Here is a 20,128-nt window from a genome sequence, read left to right as displayed (position 1 = left end):
GCCATCCCATGGGCAGCTCCACTCCTGGCACAAAGGGGTTAAGTCCACTTGCACTTTACAACCAATGGCCGTGCGCAGCGCCTTCGCGGGTCTCCTGATTGGCGGACACACAGAGTGGGCGGGAGGAGAGGGGACGCCCCCTCCGCCCAGGGATGCATTTAAAAGGCTGTGGCAGTGGTGGCTGCCTGCGTGCACACAGATCACCTCCACCATGAGCAGCACGGATGGCCCGGACCTAGCGGAGGCGCCCGAAGAGCGGTGTTTCCTCAGGTCAGCCAGGGAGAGGGACCAGAGGGAAGCAGGGGCATGGCTGGAAGAAGGCCTGGGGAACCAGGGGCTGTAGATGGGAGGCAGAGGCATGGCCGGGATGGGGGACGGGGAGAATGCCAGACCTATCCCGGAATTTCGAATTTCGTTGGAGGGACTAAGTCTGCGGCTGCCAACACCTCCAAAGCTGCGTTGCCAGGGAAACGGCCTCTGCAGCAGGCCTGCCCCTCATGAATTATTCATCAGCACCACTGGTTTCTCCCCCCACCCCCCACCTCCGCCAAACACACACAGCTTAAGTAGGCCCACCTCCTCTTTCCATCTTTCCCAGGGACCCTGGAGCCATACCCCTTGTTCCCCATCGGAAGAGCTGCAGGCTCTCAGCTCCTCAAATGCTCACACCCTCCTTGGTAGTCCCCTCTGCTACTAAACCCCTTGTTTGGAGAATAAAACTGAAGACTGGGGAGGGAAGCCCCTGGCTGAGCTCGGATTAAAGCGATTTTTAAATACATGGGCCACTTGCCGGTGGGCTGATGAATTTGGGGTCTGGAGCTGGCAGCTGTGGTTGTGTCTTCCACCTGATCCTAAGTCATCCTCCTGTGTCCTCTAAGTGTGTGTGATATGGGTCCCCAAGCCAGGCTGTAGACCTCTCTCTAAACCAGACCCCATGGCCCTTTGTGCTGCCACCCGCCCACTGTCCACTCAGCCCCTCTTCTCAAGGCAGGTCCTGTGCAGTACTTGGCTGGTATCCAGACTCAGCTAGAGACCCAGCACATGCGAGGCAGGGGGAGGAAAATGTTCTAGCAGCTGGAGCTGTGACTTCACCTGGTGTGGGGGACAGAGGGGCCTCAAATGCCTACCGGGGAGTGATGAGGTGCTGTGTGTTGGGTAGAGTAGAACATGGGGAGAGGAGGCCAAAGTGGGAGACATACTGGGGAGCATGTAAGTCTGGTGAGGAATTTGAATAAATATTCTCTGAATGCCGGGGAGGTTTGGGAAATCTGGCATTCAAGTTTTCAAAGCCCCATGGCTCGTGTTGAGTTTGAGGGGATGAGATTGCAGTAGGCAGCCAGGTGAGCAGTGACACAGGACTGGTGGGCAGAGGTGGGAGGGTGGAGAGAAGCAGTTGGAGCTGAGAAAGCAGGGAGTGTCTGGCACAGACACCCTGGCCTCACAGCTTCACCTCTAAAAAGCCCCCTCTGGGGCTTTTGCTCCTTCTGGGGCTGGTGGGCAAATCCTGGAGCCTTGCAGCTCCTCTCCTGGGGACAGAGGTTGGGAGAAGCAAGAGGCACCCTCATAAACTGAGCACCCTCCGCTCCTCAGTCCCATAACAGCTCTGCCATATCCCCTCCCCGACTTGGAGCAGTTGCTGCCCCAACCCTCAGGTTCCTGGACTTCCCTTTGCCTGTGGAGTCCCGGTTGTCACTCCGGTGACCCGCTAGGCAGGAAGATAATGGAGTGAAAGCCGCTCAGTCATGTCTGACTCTTTGCGACCCCATGGACTATAGCCCGCCAGGCTCCTATGTCCATGAGTATTCTCTAGGCAAGAATACTGTAGTGGGTTGCCATACCTGCCAGGCCCCTCTGTCCATGGGGATTCTCCAGGCAAGAATACTGGAGTGGGTTGCTATACCTCCAGGGGATCTTTCCAAGGGATGGAACCCAGGTCTCTCACCTTGCAAGCAGATTTTTTACCATCTGAGCCACCAGGGAATCCCAGGAAGCCTCCACATGGAGGCCAGAGGTCAAATCTTCAGAACCGAGGGAAAACAGAGGAGTATGGATGATCTTCCCCAGCCCTCCCAGGGGGGCAGCAGAGCTGTTGCAAGCTGCAGATGGGGGAATGAGCCGTGTTACTGCACACAGGCTTTCTCTAGTGGCGTGGGGGGGCTACTCTTTGTCGCGGAGCACTGGCTTCTCATCCTGGTGGGTTCTCTTGTTGAAGAGCACAGGCTCTAGATGTGTGGGCTTCAGTAATTACAGCTCGCAGGCTCAGTAGTTGTGGCTCGTGGGCCCCTGAGCACGTGGCCTCGGTCGTTGTGGCTCCTGGGCTCCGTAGTTGTGATGCATGAGCTTAGTTGCTCCAAAGCACGTGGAATCTTCCCAGACCAGGAATCAAACCTGTGTCCCCTGCGTTGGCAGGTGGATTCTTATCCACTGAGCCACCAGAGAAGGCCCTGGGCCTGCCTGCCCTGGGGGCGCTCTTCATATGGCCCCACCAGGAGCTCCTTTTCCCTACCCGGCCCTTCAACCTACAGCGTCAGCCACAGACAAGCTTGGGGTTGAATGTGGCTCTGCTTGCTGGGGTCACGAGGCATGTCACCTTGCTCTAAGCCTCCCGTCTCCATCCGTGTGACACCCTGATGTGTGTCTGACCAAGTTTCTCAGCCTCACTCACTCTGCTTCTCTTCTGTCTCTTGAATCGGACATTTCCACCACAGGACCTTGACCCTCATTGTTCTTGCCACTTGGATTACCTCCCATGGCACTCCAGGTCAGCTCCTCCAGGAAGCCCTCCCTGACTTCCCATCCCATAGCAGTCCTAGCTTCCCACCTCCAGCCTTCCTGCTGCCCGGCGTGGGCATACTACAAAATTAGCTAGAAGGTTGTAGTCTCCTACTCACAGAATTTAAGAAAAGAACCTCAGGATTCATCCCAATAAACCTCTGCCTATCTGTAGGTCAGACTTGGCTTCTTTGCTCATACCCCATCCATGGCTCTGGAGACAGACCCAAGGGTAGAAGGCTCAGTTTTCCAGTTTGCTTCCAGTGTGACTCTGGGCAAGCCATTTTACTTCTCCTGAGTTGTTATATGTTCTTCCAACTCTTCTGAGCCCGATCCTTTTAAAGTAATAATAATAATTATTATTATATGTATCATTATTATTGTTATTATGCTCAAGGGTGTGCTAATAAGCTGGGGGCAAGTGCTCCTCCTCACCTGGGAGGGGTCCTGGCTAGGGGAAGCTGGCATCAGGCTATAGACTCTGCTCAGCTGCTCCAGCCCCTGAGTCTGGCATGAGGAACATCTTCCCTTCCTCAGTGCCAGCTTTTCCTCTCTGAAGCCACCAAGCCCATGTCCCTTGGAAGGCCCCCTAAACTGGGGCCAGGGCCCTGCTCTTAGAAGGGCCCAATACTTGGTTTAATGCTCTGCCATCACCATGTTAAAATTCTTAATAATTATTGATCAAGGGGCCCCACATTTGCATTCTGCCCTGGACCTCAAAAATTATCTAGCCTGTCCTGCCTACACTTTTGCAAAGGAGGAAGAAAGCAAGGCTCGGAGGAGTCAGACCTGTCACTCAGCAAGCTGGGGGCGGAGCTTCACTTCAACTACGTTAGCTCCATCTCTCTGGCCACGATGATTTGAATTTTCTAAAATTAATTTATTTTAACTTCTTTTATTTTTGGCTGCACTGGGTCTTTCTGGCTTTGTTTGGACTTTCTCTAGTTCCCGTGAGTGGGGGTTACTCTTTGTTGCAGTGCCCGGGCTTCTTACTGCCGTGGCTTCTCTTGTTGCAGAGCACGGGCTCTAAGCACGTGGGCTCTCGAGTGCAGGCTCAGTAATTGTGACACATACACTTAGTTGCTTTGTGGCATGTGGAATCTTCTCAGGCCAGGGATCGAACCTGTGTCCTCTGAAATGGCAGGCAGATTCCTATCCACTGTGCCACCAGGGAAGTCCACAGTTATTTGAATTTTATCACTGTATCTAAAGAAGAATCACCAATGAATCTCATGGCTGCAGTCCCCACAGCCACCACTTCATGTGAACCATTAAAATCCTCTGCAGCCTTTAAAACCCATCTCTCCCAGGCACCTCCGGCCCAGTCTGCCCCCTCCAGTGTCCTAGAGTTCCTTCAGTGGTTTCCGCTGCCTAAAATCCACACATTGCCCCCAACAACTAAGTCCTTCATGCTCTGTTACCTGCGCTGGGTTCCTCCTGCCTTGGGGGGCTTCAGGCATCTGGGGGAGGCCCCCATTTTTATTGTTGTTCAGTCACTAAGTCATGTCTGACTCTTTCTGACCCCGTGAACCGCAGCACTTCAGGCTTCCCTGTCTTTCACTATCTCCCGGAGTTTGCTCAAACTCACGTCCACTGAGTTGGTGATATCATCCAACCATCTCATCCTCTCTCACCCCTTCTCCTTTTGCCCTCAATCTTTCCCAGCATCAGGGTCTTTTTCAGTGAGTCAGCTCTTCTCATCTGGTCGCCAAAGTATTGAAGCTTCAGCTTCAGCCTCAGTCCTTCCAATGAATATTCGTTGTTGATTTCCTTTGGGATTGACTGGTTTGATCTCCTTTCAGTCCAAGGGACTTTCAAGAGTCTTCTCCAGCACCACAGTTCGGAAGCATCCATTCTTCAGCTCTCAGCCTTCTTTATGGTCCAGCTCTTACATCCATACATGGCTCTGGGGCAGTGGAACCAACATGCATTGCCATGTGCTTCGTCTACCACCAGAGGGCTCCCGTGCCTCAGGCTTGTGTTCAAAACTCCCACTGCCTTCCTGGCAGGCTTCCCTTCAACCGCGTTTGGGACAGATGAGGAAACTGAGGGGGGTCTTCAGCTCTGGGCACGAGGGTGGGGGTGGTGTTAGGGCCTGGCTCAGAACACCGGTGGCGCATTTCTGGCTCCAGCCAAGTGTCTGCCTCTCAGTCTTTCTCTCCATCTCTCTGTGTCTCCCCGCTCTGACCCTCAGCACAGCGGAGGCAGCGGCCCTGGAGCGGGAGCTGCTGGAGGATTATCGCTTTGGGCGGCAGCAGCTGGTGGAGTGGTGTGGCCACGCGAGTGCTGTCGCTGTGACCAAGGTACCTGAGCCCTGCTTCTCCACCTCGACCCTGAGCAGAGGGCCAGCTCGCCAAGGCGGAGGCTAGCTGCGTGACCCCCCTGGCCAGGATGGTCAGTTCTGGCCCTCAGGAAAGCCCTCTTGGCTTGGGGCCACCCCAGCCCATCACTCAGATGAGGAAACCAAGGTCCATCACTGGCCCGGGCCAGGGGGTTGCTGAGCGTCAGGACAGAGACAGGCGTCCCCAGAGATGTGGAAGCAACTACAGAGATGTGTCTGGGGCCCTTGACTGCCTGTCTCTGCCACCTCCTGGGTCTTGAGCAGAGGGGACGTCAGATTCCTAAGTCTGAACACCCCCAAACAGCTACCTGCCACGGGTGCAGGAACTGAGGCCCAGAAGGGTAGGAGTAGAGCTATATTTGGCTTTGGGACAAATCTCCAGACTTCAAAGTGCCTGCAAGAGACGACTGCTATCCAGTGATTCATGACATGTTGCCAGACCACGCTGGGCCTGTTTCCTCACCTGAAAAAGGGTAATAAACTGACACCAATGAATAAACACAAACTCTTTAGAAAAGTGCCCAATTGAGTCAGGGCTCCAGCAGGTAACCTCTTCCTCCCCTTCTTCATCTTCTTCTGATCACCACTGTATACTTTTGAAAAAACTTCATATCTTTCTTTACGTGGATTCAACTGTTTTTTAACTGAAACGTTCCTATTTACAAGTGAAACATATCCTGAGTGAGATGCTCAGAGGTAAGAACAATGAAAATCAAAGCCACAAAAGCAAACCCAGTGAAGTAACCTCATGCTTGGCTGTTGAAGGCCAACCATCCAGTTTTCACACTGAAAGCTTTGTGTCTGTCCAGAGTCAAGCCAGCCAGACATTATGACTCTCCCTGACTAGGTCAGGTCTGGGGCTCTGGGCATGGCGTGGTGGGGTCATAGGTATGATCAGGGTGAGTCAGGACCTTGCTGAGACCCTGGGGAGGAGACTCCAAAAGGAAAGAACTCCCTTGGTGTGGTTGGAAGTTAGAGTATAGTTTGGCCCCCTGGAGACCCCACAAGCCCGTCAGAGTCACTGTTACTCCTGCTTGATAGAGGTGCCAGGAGGAGAGTGAGCTGAGGCCATGCAGAGAGACAGGGCTGAGACTCAGCTCCTGCGTCAAAGAGAGACGCAGAGAGTCTGAGAGAGACAGAGACGGAGAGAAAGAGAGACACAGAGGCGAATACAGAGACTGGAGAGAAACAAATATAATATTATCATTACTCTAAAAGGATCGGGCCCAGAAGAGTTGGAAGAACAACATATAACAACTCAGGAGAAGTAACATGGCTTGCCCAGAGTCATATAGGAAGCAAGTTGGAAAACTGAGCCTTCTACCCTTGGGTCTGTCTCCAGAACCATGGATGGGGTGTGAGCAAAGAAGCCAAGGCCAACCTATGGGCAGTCTGAGAGATACAGAGAGAAAGACAGGGAGTGAGGACAGAGGCCAAGGGAGAGGGACAGACGGAGAGACAGGCACGGCGGGTTGGAAAAATACCCCCCCCCCCCGCCTCCCGCCCCCAACTCTGGGGCCTCCTGGAGGGATGAGGCCTGGAAACATGGGCGGGGGAGGGGCAGCCACCACAGTGGAAAAAGGTGGAAGAATGTCTGCAACTCAGGCCGAGAATAAACAAACCGCACTCCGGGCTCGGGTAGTGGCAGGAGGTAAGTTTCTCTGCTCCAGCTTGAGAGAGCCTGAGGCAAGGACTCTGAATCTCCAACAGGGAAACCAAGGCCCCTAGAGGCCCCGTGCCACCCCCAGAACACCTCTCCCCCAAGTCTTGGCCTCTTGCCTTCTGGCCCGAGCCCTATTCCTTCCTCTACCCTGGGCCTCAGTTTCCTCCCTGGACTAAGGAGGAGTTCCAAACACCATGCCTTTGCCTCTGCTGTGCCCCTGCCAGGTGTTCCCTCTGCCCGCTCTCTCCCGGAAGCAGAGGACGGTGCTGGTCGTGTGCGGCCCAGAGCAGAACGGAGCCGTGGGGCTGGTGTGCGCACGGCACCTGCGCATGTTTGTGAGTAGCGAGGATGCCCTTGGCCTCCCAGGGTCCCGCCCCTGCCTCCCGCATCCCTGAAAATATTGCTTGATCCCCTGGTCAGTGTCCTGGGGGGAGACAAGCACGTCAGGTCACAGAATACGCCCTGTGTCAGGCAGTTCCTGCCAAGCTGGGAGCAGAGGCCTAGTGGGGAGCCGGGGAGGGTCCCAGTGCTGACCCTTTCCTGCTTCCCGCAGGAGTACGAACCCACCATCTTCTACCCCACACGCTCACTGGACCCACTGCACCAGGACCTGACTACTCAGTGTGAGAAGATGGACATCCCCTTCCTGTCCTACCTGCCCGCAGAGGTCAGCTTGGGTGGCGGCCGAGGGGTGGTGGGGGACAGTGCCCCAAGGCCGCCCCCTGACCCTGCCTCTGCCTCGCTCTCCCAGGTGCAGCTCATCAACAACGCCTACAGGCTGGTGGTGGACGCTGTGCTGGGCCCTGGTGTGGAGCCGGGTGAGGTCGGGGGTCCCTGCACACGCGCGTTGGCCACGCTGAAGCTATTGTCCATCCCGCTTGTGAGCCTGGACATCCCCTCAGGCACGCCAGGTGGAGGGGGGGCATGAAGGGCGGGGAGGCGGGCTTGGGTGGAGGCCCCTATGCCCTGGTTTCTGGTGGTCCCAGCCTGTTTGCCCACCCCGAGCATGCTTCCTCACCATGGATGGCTTCTACACTCTGGGTGAGGCCGAGGGTCATGCCCATCCTTTGGATGGGCAGTGCGCAGGCTGGAGCCCAGGTGACCCTGGATCCCCTCCCCCTTACACCCAGCACGGCCTGCTCTCTGCCCATCCTGGCCCAGTCGCCCAGGCAGACGTGAGCTCACTCGGCAAAGGCCTCGCCCATCCTGGCCGCCGCCCCGTGCCTGTTGGAACCATTAGGCAACAGGCAGATGGAACAAACAGCTGCTAGCCAGCCGGACCCTCCATGGGGGCAACCAGTCTCAGGGGGACATCCCCTGGCTTACAAGACCCCAGGGTCATACCAACAGGATGCCACAGAGCTGGGGATGGTGGCTAAAGGAGGAGGTGGGCTGCCTAGTCAGGGGGAGAGGCTGCAAGCTGGTGTCTGAACAGACAGCCTAGGACAGAGGGGGTCGCCCTGTTAGGTCAGGAGGGGTTATTAGTGGCCCCTAATCTGAGGGTGGAAGCTAGGGCCAGAGAAGGCAGGACTAAAGTCAGAGGGAGGAGGAATTCCCCGACGGTCCAGCAGTTAAGAGTCTGCACTTTCAATGCAGGGGGCACGGGTGTGAGCTCTGGTCAGGGAACTAAAATCTCACATGCTGCAGTGTGTGGCCAAAAAATAAATAAACACACATTTTAAATAAATAAAAAGTCCGAGGGAGGAGGCTTTCAGTTAGCGGCCCCAGACAGGTCGGAGATGGGAGAGAAGGCAAGACCCCAAGTCTGAAAGTGGAGGCTCATTTGAGATATGGCAGAGGCTATGGTCCAGTGAGGGAGGGGCTGGGACCTGTGAAGCCAAAAGGCAAGATCTAGTCTGAGGATGAAGGCAGGTCAGAGGGAAGAGTCTCTCGTCAGAAGGAGGAGGATGGATGCTCACATTGCTAAGGGCAGGGCAAATCTTCAGAGGCAAGAACCTGGCGCAAAGAGACAGGTCTGGTGGGGGAGGCTTGACTGAGGATGGAGGTGAGAAGTGTATTCTGAGTAGAGGGTGGGGATCTGGTCAGAGGAGGCTGTGAGGTCTGGGTGGAAAGAGACTTAAGTCTAAGAGGGGGATCTTAGGACTGTTAGGGAGGGAAGGATACAGACAGGTCAGAAGGCAGACACACAGGTCTGATTGGGAAGAGCAGCAGGTAGAAATGTAGTCTGATGGCAAAGGTTGAGTCAGATGGAGGAGGAGGATTGGGTAGCAGGATGGGAGCAGACAGACAAGTATGAAGGCAAAGGCTGTGGTCAGAGCGGGAGGGAAACATATCCAACGAGGGAGGAGAAACTGGCCTGAGGACAGAGGCTCAGCTTTATGGGGAGGCAGGTCTGACCAGGACTCACGTGTCAGAGCCGAGGCCGTGCTGGCTGGGGAAGGGGAAGTGGGTGGTGGGCGGCGGTACTCCTGAGAGCGCGCACCCCTCCCAGCTCCGGCTCCCCGCCTCCCATCCTCTGTCCCTCAGGCTGGGACCCGGAGACTGGCGGCGACGCCGAGGACGGGCTACGACCCGACGTGCTCGTATCGCTGGCGGCGCCCAAGCGCTGCGCCGGCCGCTTCTCAGGGCGCCACCACTTCGTGGCGGGCAGGTTCGTGCCCGACGACGTGCGCCGAAAGTTCGCTCTGCGCCTGCCGGGGTACACGGGCACCGACTGCATCGCGGCGCTTTGATAAGCGCCCGCGCCAATAAACAGACGTACCACCACTGCCACCTCGCCTGGGCCTCCTCTGTGCGCCGCGTCTGCCGCGGGGGCGGGCACACTCGGGGGGCAACTTCCCACCGGTCCTCCGGTGGCCCAAGGCGGGAGGGATGGAGGGCAGATGTACATGGGACTTCCCGCTGGCCTCCGAGAAAACTCGAGCCAGAAGAGTGGCGGGTAGATTCCGGGTGGGATTGATTTCCAGCCTGCTAGGGGCGACCTAAAGCCAATAGAGTTGAAGAGAGACCCGGGGGAGGATTTCTAGCCGCCTAAAGGGCTGCCTAAAGCCTCAAGGTCCGGACGGCTTCAGGCTGTGTTCCAGGAGGCACTTCCCGACGCGGAGAAGGGAGGGTGGGCTCAGGAAAGGACTTCCAGTCGGCGACGAGGGCGGAGGTACAGCCGGATGCACCGAGGGGGTCGCCCCAGAGGGGTGCTCACCCAAGTCACCTCGGGCCGAGGAGTTTCTCGAACGGGGAGTGGCCTGTATGGGGCGTGGCCTGCGGCCGCGTCCCTCCCCCATCCTCAGCCCCAGCGGCCGCCAGACCCGCGGGAGTCCGACCCGAGCGCGCAGCGGAGCTGGGACCCTCCCTCCGGCCTTCGGACCTGGCCATGGCGTCACTGCCGACACTGCTCTGCCTCTGTGCTGCCGCCGCACTCCTGGCGGGGGCCCGAGGTGAGGCGCCCCTAGACCCCCGCCCAGCCCCCGCTCCAGGCGCCCGAACGGCTGGCAGAGGACCTGGCAAGCAGCCGGAGCCGGGAGACAGAACCAAGGGACCCACTCACTTCCCCCACGCTGCGGCCGCCTTGCCCGCCTCGGGAGTGGAGTGAGGGGGCAAGGAAAAGATGGAGCTCCGTCCGGGACCCCCTGGGGGCAAGAGGGGACTGCGGGATATCCATCGCAGCCACAGCGTTTGGGCCCTGAATCATCTGTCCCCAGGATGAAGGGGTCAGAACTGTCCCCTCTCACCGAACTCCTCCCCTCTTGCACACACACACACACACACCACTCAGAAAAGAAACTCCCAGCTCTGGAACACTCAATAGGGCCAGGGACTGGACCTATTTTTCAGATGGGGAGACTGAGACTCCAAGAGGGAAGGGACTTGTCTGTCACTGCCCAGCCTGGCTATCACAGACACCTCGAGGCCAGAGAAGCCAGGCTAGATTCCAAGGACTTCCCCTTAGCAGCCTGGGCCCTGAGTGCAGGGATGTAAGGTAGACTGAGGGAGCCAGCAAAGGGATGAAGGAAAACTCAGATCAAGATGAGGGCAGAGAGGGGCACAGCCAACTGAACTCATGGCCATTGAACACAGTGGGAGAACTGGGTCTGGGGGAGTGAAGTGGACAGACTTCCCCAACCTAAGGGGCTGTGTCTGAGTGAGGGATGGGGCTGTGAGAGACCAGGTGGGGAGGTCAGGGGAGGCTTCCTGTAGAAGGGAAGGATGCTGTTCTTGGGGTCCGCTGAGGTTGGAGTCTGGCTTCTCCTCTGTGAAATGAGAGAGACCATGGCAGCACCTCACATGCTCACAGAGGTCTCCCCACCCCCCCGCCACACCTCACCCCTTTAATAGGTACTCCTGCCGCCGAGGAGCCCACGGTGACTGCGTGGGGCCTTGAAGGTTCATCATTGCGCCCTGGCCAGCCCTCGCCAGCCCTGGAGGACTGGGAAGGTGAGTCAGTTTGGGTCTGAGTCCTGGTTCTGCTGTGGGCTCTGTGGGAGCTCTGGCTGGTGGGGTCATGTGAGAAGGGGGATGTGAGCTGGGTGAAGAATGCAGGAGGCGTCCCTGGGCGTGGCAGCCCCTGGAAGTGGTGCCCTAAGAGGTCTTAAGTTTTAGGAGCAGGGAGAGTCCAGGCTGTTTGTCCAGGAGGAAGCCAGAGGGGGTGGGGTGGAGTGGCATGGCAGGACAACCAGCTCAGTTCAGACAAGGAAGCAAGAGTTCTGGTACCCAGGTCTCTTTCCCAGCTAGGAAGGTTTTATTTCACTTGCTCTTGAATCAAGAGAGAAGTGAGCCCCCCCCTGGGGGACTGATGGAAACAGTAGCCAACCTGTGAGAGGCCAGACCCTTCCTACCTCTGGCTTCCCTGAAACTGAGGGTGCCTGATGGGTTCAGTGAGCAGTAAGCAAGGTCCCTTAGGGGGTTTCCCTAGTGGCTCAGACGGTAAAGAATCCGCCTGCAATGCAGGAGGCCTGGGTTCCATCCCTGGGTTGGGAAGATCCTCTGGAGGAGGGCATGGCAACCCACTCCAGTATTCCTGCCTGGAGAACCCCCTGGACAAAGGAACCTGGCGGGCTACAGTCCATGGGGTCGCGAAGAGTCAGGCATGACTGAGCGACTAAGCACAGCACAAGCAAGATCCCAGTTGGCACTGATGGGGGGGCTGGGGAAGGGCAGCAGAAGGGCTGGTCTCAGGCGGGGCTCCTCCTGCTGCCCTTACATCTCCTTACTCTCAAGGGTTCTAAATTCTGAGAGTGGGGGTTGGTGACGCAGTGGCAAGAGCTCAGCTTGCACTCCTGGGCCAGCTTGGGTACTGAGCAGAGCAGCAGAACTAGGGGGGCGGCAAGAGGAAAACAACCTCCCTTGATCCCTTTGCAGCTCCCTCTGTGCTCGAGGGCTCTGGATCTGGGAAGGCTGGGCTGGCCCATGCACTTTTGAGCGCAGGGCAGCCCGGCTTAAACGTGAGATGGGGGTGGGCAGGCCCGGGCTTTCGAATGAATTGATGGGGCCCGACCGGCTGCGGCCCGGGTCCCAGCGCCTGTGGTGCCCGCAGAGGCCAGCGAGTGGACGTCCTGGTTCAACGTCGACCACCCGGGCGGCGACGGTGACTTCGAGAGCCTAGCCGCGATCCGCTTCTATTACGGGCCGGCACGCGTGTGCCCAAGGCCGCTGGCGCTGGAGGCGCGCACCACAGACTGGGCCCTGCCCTCGGACGTCGGCGAGCGCGTACACTTGAACCCCACGCGCGGTTTCTGGTGCCTCAACCGCGAGCAGCCCCGAGGCCGCCGCTGCTCCAACTACCACGTGCGCTTCCGCTGCCCGCTCGGTGAGGGCGGGGCTCAGGGGGCCGCCGGGACTGGCGGGAGGTGGAGGAGGCCTGAATATATGGTTCTGGGGAGGGGGCAGGACCAAGAGGATGTGGGCGTGGCTAGGAAGAGGGGGGTCCTTTAGGACCAAGGCCACAGGAGAGGGCTGGAGGGGGTAGAAAAGGGGTTTTGGAAGGGATGGGCTGAAATGGCGGGGGCCCAGGTAGTGGGGAGCAGGAAGGGGTCCCCAGGAATGCATCTCCCTCTTGCTGCCCTCATTTGCTCATCTCGTCCTGTGAAAGCGTGTTTTGAGCCCCAGACACGTGTGAGACGCAGAAAGAATAGCTCGGCTGAGCGGGGGGGAGAGGGAGGTGGGGGGGCGGTGCTGGGGGTGGACCACCGTACCTCCACTGCACATTCGACCGGTTCGCCTTGGCGGGGAGAGGGTAGGACTTCTCTCTGATGCACGTGCCAGGAGCGTCCTCCAGCCCCACACTGTCACCAGATTCTAGGTTTCTGGGATGGGCGGCCACCTGACGCCCCCATCCCTGCCCTCTCCCCAGAGGCCACGTGGGGTTCGTGGGGCCCGTGGGGTCCCTGTTCGGGGAGCTGTGGGCCAGGCCGTCGTTTGCGCCGCCGCCGCTGCCCAAGCCCCGCGGGGGATGCGTGTCCTGGGCGTCCCTCGGAGGCGCAGAAGTGTGTGAGGCCTCGGTGTCCAGGTAGGAGGGGCGGGGCCTGGAGGAGATAGGCGGACTAGAGGCGGGGCCTGGGTGTGATGGGAGCGGGGCCGGTTGAGGGAAGTACCTAGAGGGGCTAATTAGGGTGGAGTCTGATGGGGAGGTGCCGGGAGAGAGGAGGCGGAGTCTGGGCGTAGGAGCGGAGCCTGGAGGAGCAGAACTTGGACCACGTGGAGAATGGCTCTTCCTTCCCTTCTGGGCCCCCGAGGAGCACTGGTAAAAGTGTACATCTGGACGGGTGGACTTCACGGGGGTCATGTCCAGTCATGGGCAGATCTGTGGAGGCGCTTCCTCTGTGTGCATGATGGGGTGTATGGATATTCCGGTGGACGTGGACACACACAGCAGTTGGCTCATGTACTCGGGGTGCACACTTGCATGGCATTGGCAGTCCCCGCTCGTCCCCCGACGCCCACGCGGACACGCGCTCACACCCTGGCAGACACGATGCCCAGGCCCTCCCAGGGCCGGACACCAGGCCAGCCAGGAGGCGACTGGAAATTCCAATCAGGCCTGGGCTCCACAAACACGGTCTGGAGACTGCCCCAGCAGAGCCCGCAGCAGGGTGGGGGAGCACTGTGGCCAATGGGGTGGTGGGGTCCCCACCCTACCCTGCTTGGCTCTGCGTTCTCCATGCCTCTGCCCTGAAGTTTCCAGTGGAATTTTCCATTTTATGGAGAAACCGCAGGATTGGGACTGGAGGGAGAGGTTCTGGGCCCAAGCCCCAGCCCCTTGCTGGGCCCCCAGCCCCTGCCCGAACATTTCCTCTCATGCTAGAAGGAGCCTCTCTGGCCTGTGAGAGTCAGCTAACCTGGTCCCTCCCCAGGGCATCTCCCTCACACCAGGACCCCAGGTCCCCCGTCTTGCCCCAGCCCTGACCACTCAGCCCCATGTCCTTCACAGCAGGGGCTGCTCCAAGCAGGCCCATGCTGAGGACTCTCTGAGTACAACAAGGTGGGCAGGGTGCCTAGGTGCCTTTGCTGAGTGACTGATGGAGAGGAAAGCCCTCCCAAAGGAAGGGGTCAAGAGTCTTCTGTGCCTCCCTGTGTCCCTCCAGGGTGTGGCCCCAACACCTGTGGGTGCCCCGACCACATTCTTCTGGGCTCAGTGGTCACCCCATCTGGGCATCCGCTGCCAGGAGCCAGGGTCTCCTTGAGAGACTGGCCTGGCACCATAGCCTCTAGTGATGCCCGTGGAACCTTCCGGATGCCTGGAGTCTGTGCCAGCAGCCGAGCCAACGTCAGTGCCCAAATGGATGGCTTTTCTGCAGGCATGGCCCAGGCCCAGGCCAACAGCTCCATGTCTGCTGTGGTCACTGTTGTCCTTAATAAGCTGGGTAAGTGCCTCATGGCAAGAGGGATGAAGGGCTGAGGAACTGGGGAGGTAACTCTGGGTGACACCAAGCACTTGGGATGATATGATGCACAGCGAGGTCAATGGGGCAAGAAATAAAATGTCACAGTCCTTAGAGAAGATGTGGGGTGAGACGTGAGTTGCAAAGGGAAGCATTAAGATTAGGCATTAAGAACCCACTCCAGCATTCTTGCCTGGGAAATCTCATGGACAGAGAAGCCTAGTGGGCTACAGTCCATAGTGTCGCAAAGAGTTGGACACAACTTAGCAACTAAACTCCCTAGTGGCTCCATTGGTAAAGAATCTGCCTGCAATACAGGAGACCCGAGTTTGATCCCTGGGTTGGGAAGATCCCCTGGAGAAGGAAATGGCAACCCACTGCAGTACTCCTGCCTGGAGAATTCCATGGAGCCTGACAGCAGAGCCGGGCAGGCTATAGTCCATGGAACTGCAAAATGTCAGACACGACTGTAACTTTCACTTTAGCAACTGAACAATAACAACAACCCACAATCAGGCAGATTGTGCTCTAGGGAAATACTTCTTGATTGAAATGTGCCATAAAATGGAGAGTGAAGTGACCCAGCAATAAGAAATACAAAGTTCTATAAGAAATTAAAATTAAAAAAAAAAGAAATTAAAATTTGTGTATAGAATAATAGCTGCAAATATTCAAACAATAAAGTCTGTGGCTAAAGGGAAAAAAATAGATTCTGCATTAAGGGTACAGTCTCCAGCAGATGTGGGGTAAAAGTGAGTGGGGCGAGAGTCATCGGAAAAGACCCAGGTAGGTGAAACAGGGCATCAGTGTAAGGGACTGGATGGCACCTGACTCTTGGGAAGGGTCACTGGGAGAAGCTGGACCCTGACCTTTGCTGCTTTTGCCCCCAGAGAAGCCCTACCTGGTGAAGCACCCCGAGTCTCGAGTTCGAGAGGCTGGCCAGAATGTGACCTTCTGCTGCAAAGCCTCAGGCACCCCCATGCCCAAGAAATACTCCTGGTGAGTGCCCTGCCTCGTGCTCATGGGTCTCTCGCCCAGCTATGGGCTTGGAATGGGCATCCTGTGATGCGTGGTGCCTCGGAGACCCAGAGGAAGCTGCTCTGCAGCCTCCTTGTGCTGCATGGTGGGGGGGGGGGTGGATGCAGCCCCTCCCCTCTGCCAAGGACACCCATAATGTTGTTCACCTGCCACCCCCCAGGTTCCACAACGGGACGCTGCTGGACAGGCGGACACACAGGTATGGGGCCCATCTGGAGCTGCATGGGCTCCGCCCAGACCAGGCAGGCACCTATCACTGCAAAGCATGGAATGACGCAGGGGCCGTGCGATCGGGCACTGCCCGACTCACCGTGCTGGGTGAGCATCCTCAGTAACCCTCCCCCCAACCCCTGACACCGAGTCCCAAGTCCAGCTAAAACTCAGCCTCACATGGGACCCCAACTTCAGACTGATCTCTGACCTTGCTCAGTCACTGAGCCCCTGCGTTGAGCCTCTGACCCCAATCTAGGCCCCCAGCCTTGGCCTCCCTAGAGCTCCCCCCCTTACCCTGATCTGCCTGCTTCCTTGCTCCACAGCCCCAGGCCAGCCAGCCTGTGACCCCCGGCCCCGAGAACACCTGATCAAGCTGCCAGAAGACTGTGGTCAGCCAGGCAGAGGGCCCACCTACCTGGACGTAGGCCTTTGCCCTGACACCCTCTGCCCCAGCCCTGCAGGCTCCAGCCCCCGGTGTGGGGACGCAGGCTCCCGCTGCTGCTCTGTGCGCCGCCTGGAGAGCAGGAAGATCCACTGCTCTGGCTACACCCTCCCAGTCAAGATCGTGGCTGAGTGTGGCTGTCAGAAATGTCTGCCCCTTCGGGGGCTGATTCGGGGACGCGTGGTGGCCGCTGACTCTAGGGAGCCCTTGCGCTTTGCTCGCATCCTGCTGGGCCGGGAGCCCATTGGCTTCACGTCCTACCAGGGTGACTTCACCCTCGAGGTGGCACCTTCCACTCAGCGGCTGGTGATGACCTTTGTGGACCCAAGCGGCCAGTTCATGGACACTGTGAGGGTCCTGCCTTTTGACCCTCGAGGTGCCGGCGTGTACCACGAGGTCAAGGCCATGAGAAAGAAAGCCCCGATCATTTTAGACGGCAGCCAGAGCAACAGGATATCCCTTGGGGAAATGGGAGAGGAGGCCCCTTTAGGAGAGCTGGTCATCCCGCCCGGGGCCTTCCGCAGAGCTGACGGTCAACCCTACACGGGGGCTGTGGAGGCCCAGGTGACCTTCGTGGATCCCCGAAATCTCACTTCGGCAGCCGCTGCCCCCAGCGACCTGCGATTTGTGGACAGAGACGGGGAGCTGGCCCCGCTGCGCACCTACGGCATGTTCTTGGTGGACCTCCGTGCCGCCGGCTCCGCCGAGCAGCTACAGACCGGGCTGGTGGCCGTGCGCGTGGCCACGGACCAGATCCGGATGCCGGGCCATGTAGAGGCCCTGAAGCTGTGGTCGCTGAACCCTGACACGGGCTTGTGGGAAGAAGAGAGCGACTTCCAGCGTGAGAGATTGGCGTCCCAGCGGGCCCGCCGGGAGGAGCGGGTCTTCCTGGTGGGCAACGTGGAGATCCGCGAGCGCCGTCTGTTCAACCTGGACGTGCCCGAGCGCCGCCGCTGCTTCGTAAAGGTGCGCGCCTACGCCAATGACAAGTTCACCCCCAGCGAGCAGGTGGAGGGCGTGGTGGTCACGCTGGTCAATCTGGAGCCCGCACCCGGCTTCTCGGCCAACCCTCGCGCTTGGGGACGCTTCGACAGCGCGGTCACCGGCCCTAACGGCGCCTGCCTCCCCGCCTTCTGCGACGCCGATCAGCCCGACGCCTACACCGCTGTGGTCACGGCCACCCTGGGTGGGGAGGAGCTGGAGCCCGCGCCCTCGCGGCCACGCCCGCTCCCGGCCACCGTGGGCGTGGCGCAGCCCTACCTGGACCGGCTGGCTTACCAGCGCACAGACCACGACGACCCCGCCCTCAAGCGCAATGGCTTCCGCATCAACCTGGCCAAGCCCAGGCCCGGCGACCCCACCGAGGCCAACGGCCCCGTGTACCCGTGGCGCAGCCTGCGGGAGTGCCAGGAGGCCCCGGTGACCGCCAGTCACTTCCGCTTCGCTCGTGTGGAGGCGGACAAATACGAGTACAACGTGGTCCCCTTCCGCGAGGGCGCGCCAGCCTCCTGGACCGGAGATCTCCTGGCCTGGTGGCCCAACCCGCAGGAGTTCCGGGCCTGCTTCCTCAAGGTGAAGATTCAAGGACCCCAGGAGTACATGGTCCGCTCCCACAATTTGGGAGGCAGCCATCCCCGGACCCAGGGCCAGCTCTACGGGCTTCGGGATTCCAGGAGTGTCCGAGACCCCCAGCGCCCTAGCTCCTCTGCCGCCTGTGTGGAATTCAAGTGCAGCGGGATGCTGTTCGACCAGCGTCAGGTGGACAGGACGCTGGTGACCATCTTGCCCCAGGGCAGTTGCCGGCGTGTGGCGGTCAACGGGCTCCTGCAGGATTACCTGACTCGGCATCCTCCACCTGCACCCACTGATGACCTGACTGCCTTCTCCATGCTGGCCCCGCTGGACCCTCTGGGTCACAACTACGGTGTCTACACGGTCACTGACCAGAGCCCAAGGCTGGCCAAGGAGATCGCCATCGGCCGCTGCTTTGATGGCTCCTCCGACGGCTTCTCCAGGGAGATGAAGGCCGATGCCGGCACAGCCGTAACCTTCCAGTGCCGGGAGCCGACAGCGGGCCGGCCCAGCCTCTTCCAGAGGCTGCTGGAGTCCCCGTCAGCGGCTCTCGGGGACATCCGCAGGGAGATGGGCGAGGTGGCGCGCGTACAGGCCCGAGCCTCGAGTCCACTCCGCACCCGCCGAGGCAGGGCCCAGCAGTGACCCGGCCCCCAGCCTTGACCCTCTGCCCTGCGCCGATCCCTGTGTCCTTGGGGAGCCACTCCCCCTTCTCCAGATGCTCGCTGTCTCTTAGGGTTTCTGGGCACCCCCGTCCCCTGCCCAGGATTCAGAGTCAGGTATGATGGTGGAAAATGCCGGCACGTAATTTTTACTGTGTGACATGAAATGGAGTTCGTCCTGACTGTGGGAGCCAGTGTCGTGGGGCGATCGTGGGGGCGTGGTGACCTACTGAGGCCTAGAGGGGATCATTCCCAGCTCGCATACCAGCTCTGATTTCATGTGTATTTTGATCCCAATTTCAGATAATCTGCTTCTTCAGATTTCTGTGCTGAGCTGGGTGTTCCATTGGGTCCCCTACCCTGAGCTTTGTTCTTGGGGTTATTTATTGAAACAAAGCCGGGCAGACTGGTCACAGGTGTGAGTGGGGAGGGATCTGGAGGTGGCACATTGAGGGTCTGGGGAAGGGGCTTCTTGGCTCTGGGCCTGGAGGGCACAGTTCTCACATGTTTGGTGCTTGGAGATTCTCTAGGGGGTTGAGGCAGTGATTCAATTAAAGATGCTTCATTTCCTCCTCGTGGTGTCAATCTTGGGGAGGGAAGGATGCGGGCTGGGACTGCTAGATCCAGAGGCACCTTGGCAGGCAGAAACAGGCCCGGAGCACATACAAACATGAGTGTGAGAGCAGCTTGCAGGCCTCCATGAGGTCCTGGACACTCCTCAGGCAGGCACACAGGCCCCAGCCGATGCCCACAGAAGTGTGTCTGCGACACGTGTCAGTGGAGCTGACCCATGAGCCGCCCGAGCCCGTGCAGCCCTGACCGCTGAACACAGTAGCAGCTGCTGCCCTGGCCTTCTCCTCCTTGCCTGGCTGTGGTCAGTGGCTCCCACCTGGCCACGTGCCCAGGGGCTGCAGTGGGCAGGGAGGATTCCTGGCAGGGCCGCTTGCACCAGGAGGCAGGAATTGAGGCTGCCCTGGACTTCCGCGGCCGGGGCCACAGCTGCCCTGCCCTGGGTCCCACCCAGCTGAGGCCTGGCCACGCCTTGACCACATGGTGATTGGGCTGTCCAAGGCCATGGTCCTGAGCCCTCTGATCTCACCAAGCCTCTCAGTCTGGAGGTGCAGAAGGCACAGAACCATCACTTGCACTCTGGGTGCGCTTGGCGGGGCAAGTCATCCTGACACCCCATGGGGCAGGTGCTATTCTGATCACACCCCCACTTTCCATACAGAGAAACTGAGGTTCCAAAAGGAGAGATGAAGAGCTTCCTGGGCTCTGGAGTGAATCCTGGCAGGAGTGCGGGCTCCCTGGATGGCCCAACAGTCCCTCAGAACATGCCTAAGACTCCCTTTACCTGGAGATATCAGCCACCAGAAAGCAGGGATGTGGCATTTCTCAGGGCCCAGAAGGGGGACCATGGTGCCTGGCTGAGTTTGAGTTCAGGGCACGCTTAGGCCTTCGGCATCCCCACCGTCTCACCCACTTCCCCTTCTATCACCCCCTGCCCACCTGTCCACCCGACCCCTCCAGGCTCCCTTATGATTTGCTTGTCCAGCATTAAGAGGTGTCAGCCTTGTGCTAACAATAGAG

At 59.0% G+C, this 20,128-nt stretch overlaps 2 protein-coding genes across 2 annotated transcripts; both read left to right on the top strand.

The window, feature by feature from the left end:
• Nucleotides 1-187: 187 nt before the first annotated feature.
• On the top strand, nucleotides 188-9,509 carry YJEFN3 (YjeF N-terminal domain containing 3). The gene is made up of 6 exons (XM_081496117.1): nucleotides 188-270; nucleotides 4,967-5,075; nucleotides 7,001-7,111; nucleotides 7,330-7,443; nucleotides 7,528-7,678; nucleotides 9,264-9,509. Exons 1-6 carry the CDS (start codon nucleotides 212-214, stop codon nucleotides 9,467-9,469), a joined length of 750 nt encoding a protein of 249 aa, XP_081352243.1. The 5' UTR covers nucleotides 188-211; the 3' UTR covers nucleotides 9,470-9,509.
• A 535-nt stretch (nucleotides 9,510-10,044) lies between these two features.
• Nucleotides 10,045-19,107, top strand: CILP2 (cartilage intermediate layer protein 2). The gene is made up of 8 exons (XM_081496093.1): nucleotides 10,045-10,171; nucleotides 11,070-11,168; nucleotides 12,268-12,540; nucleotides 13,084-13,239; nucleotides 14,315-14,593; nucleotides 15,502-15,610; nucleotides 15,810-15,967; nucleotides 16,186-19,107. The coding sequence occupies exons 1-8, from the start codon at nucleotides 10,108-10,110 to the stop codon at nucleotides 18,519-18,521; spliced, it is 3,474 nt and encodes a 1,157-aa protein (XP_081352219.1). The 5' UTR covers nucleotides 10,045-10,107; the 3' UTR covers nucleotides 18,522-19,107.
• The last annotated feature ends 1,021 nt before the right edge of the window (nucleotides 19,108-20,128 follow it).

This window comes from Giraffa tippelskirchi, chromosome 6 (genome assembly GCF_054371585.1).
Source record: "Giraffa tippelskirchi isolate mGirTip1 chromosome 6, T2T-mGirTip1v1.2.pri, whole genome shotgun sequence".
NCBI classification, from domain to species: Eukaryota; Metazoa; Chordata; class Mammalia; order Artiodactyla; family Giraffidae; genus Giraffa; species Giraffa tippelskirchi.
Note: the sequence above shows the minus strand (reverse complement) of the source record. Positions and strands in the feature narration are given on the sequence as shown.

Bases quoted from the DNA above. Each gene is read 5' to 3' on its own strand.
- YJEFN3 (XM_081496117.1), top strand. From the start codon at position 212: ATGAGCAGCACGGATGGCCCGGACCTAGCGGAGGCGCCCGAAGAGCGG. The intron at 271-4,966 runs GTCAGCCAGGGA...TCTGACCCTCAG, and splicing joins GAAGAGCGGTGTTTCCTCAG to CACAGCGGAGGCAGCGGCCC. The intron at 7,679-9,263 runs GCACGCCAGGTG...TCTGTCCCTCAG, and splicing joins GAGCCTGGACATCCCCTCAG to GCTGGGACCCGGAGACTGGC.
- CILP2 (XM_081496093.1), top strand. From the start codon at position 10,108: ATGGCGTCACTGCCGACACTGCTCTGCCTCTGTGCTGCCGCCGCACTC. The intron at 13,240-14,314 runs GTAGGAGGGGCG...GTGTCCCTCCAG, and splicing joins TGTGAGGCCTCGGTGTCCAG to GGTGTGGCCCCAACACCTGT. The intron at 15,611-15,809 runs GTGAGTGCCCTG...GCCACCCCCCAG, and splicing joins ATGCCCAAGAAATACTCCTG to GTTCCACAACGGGACGCTGC.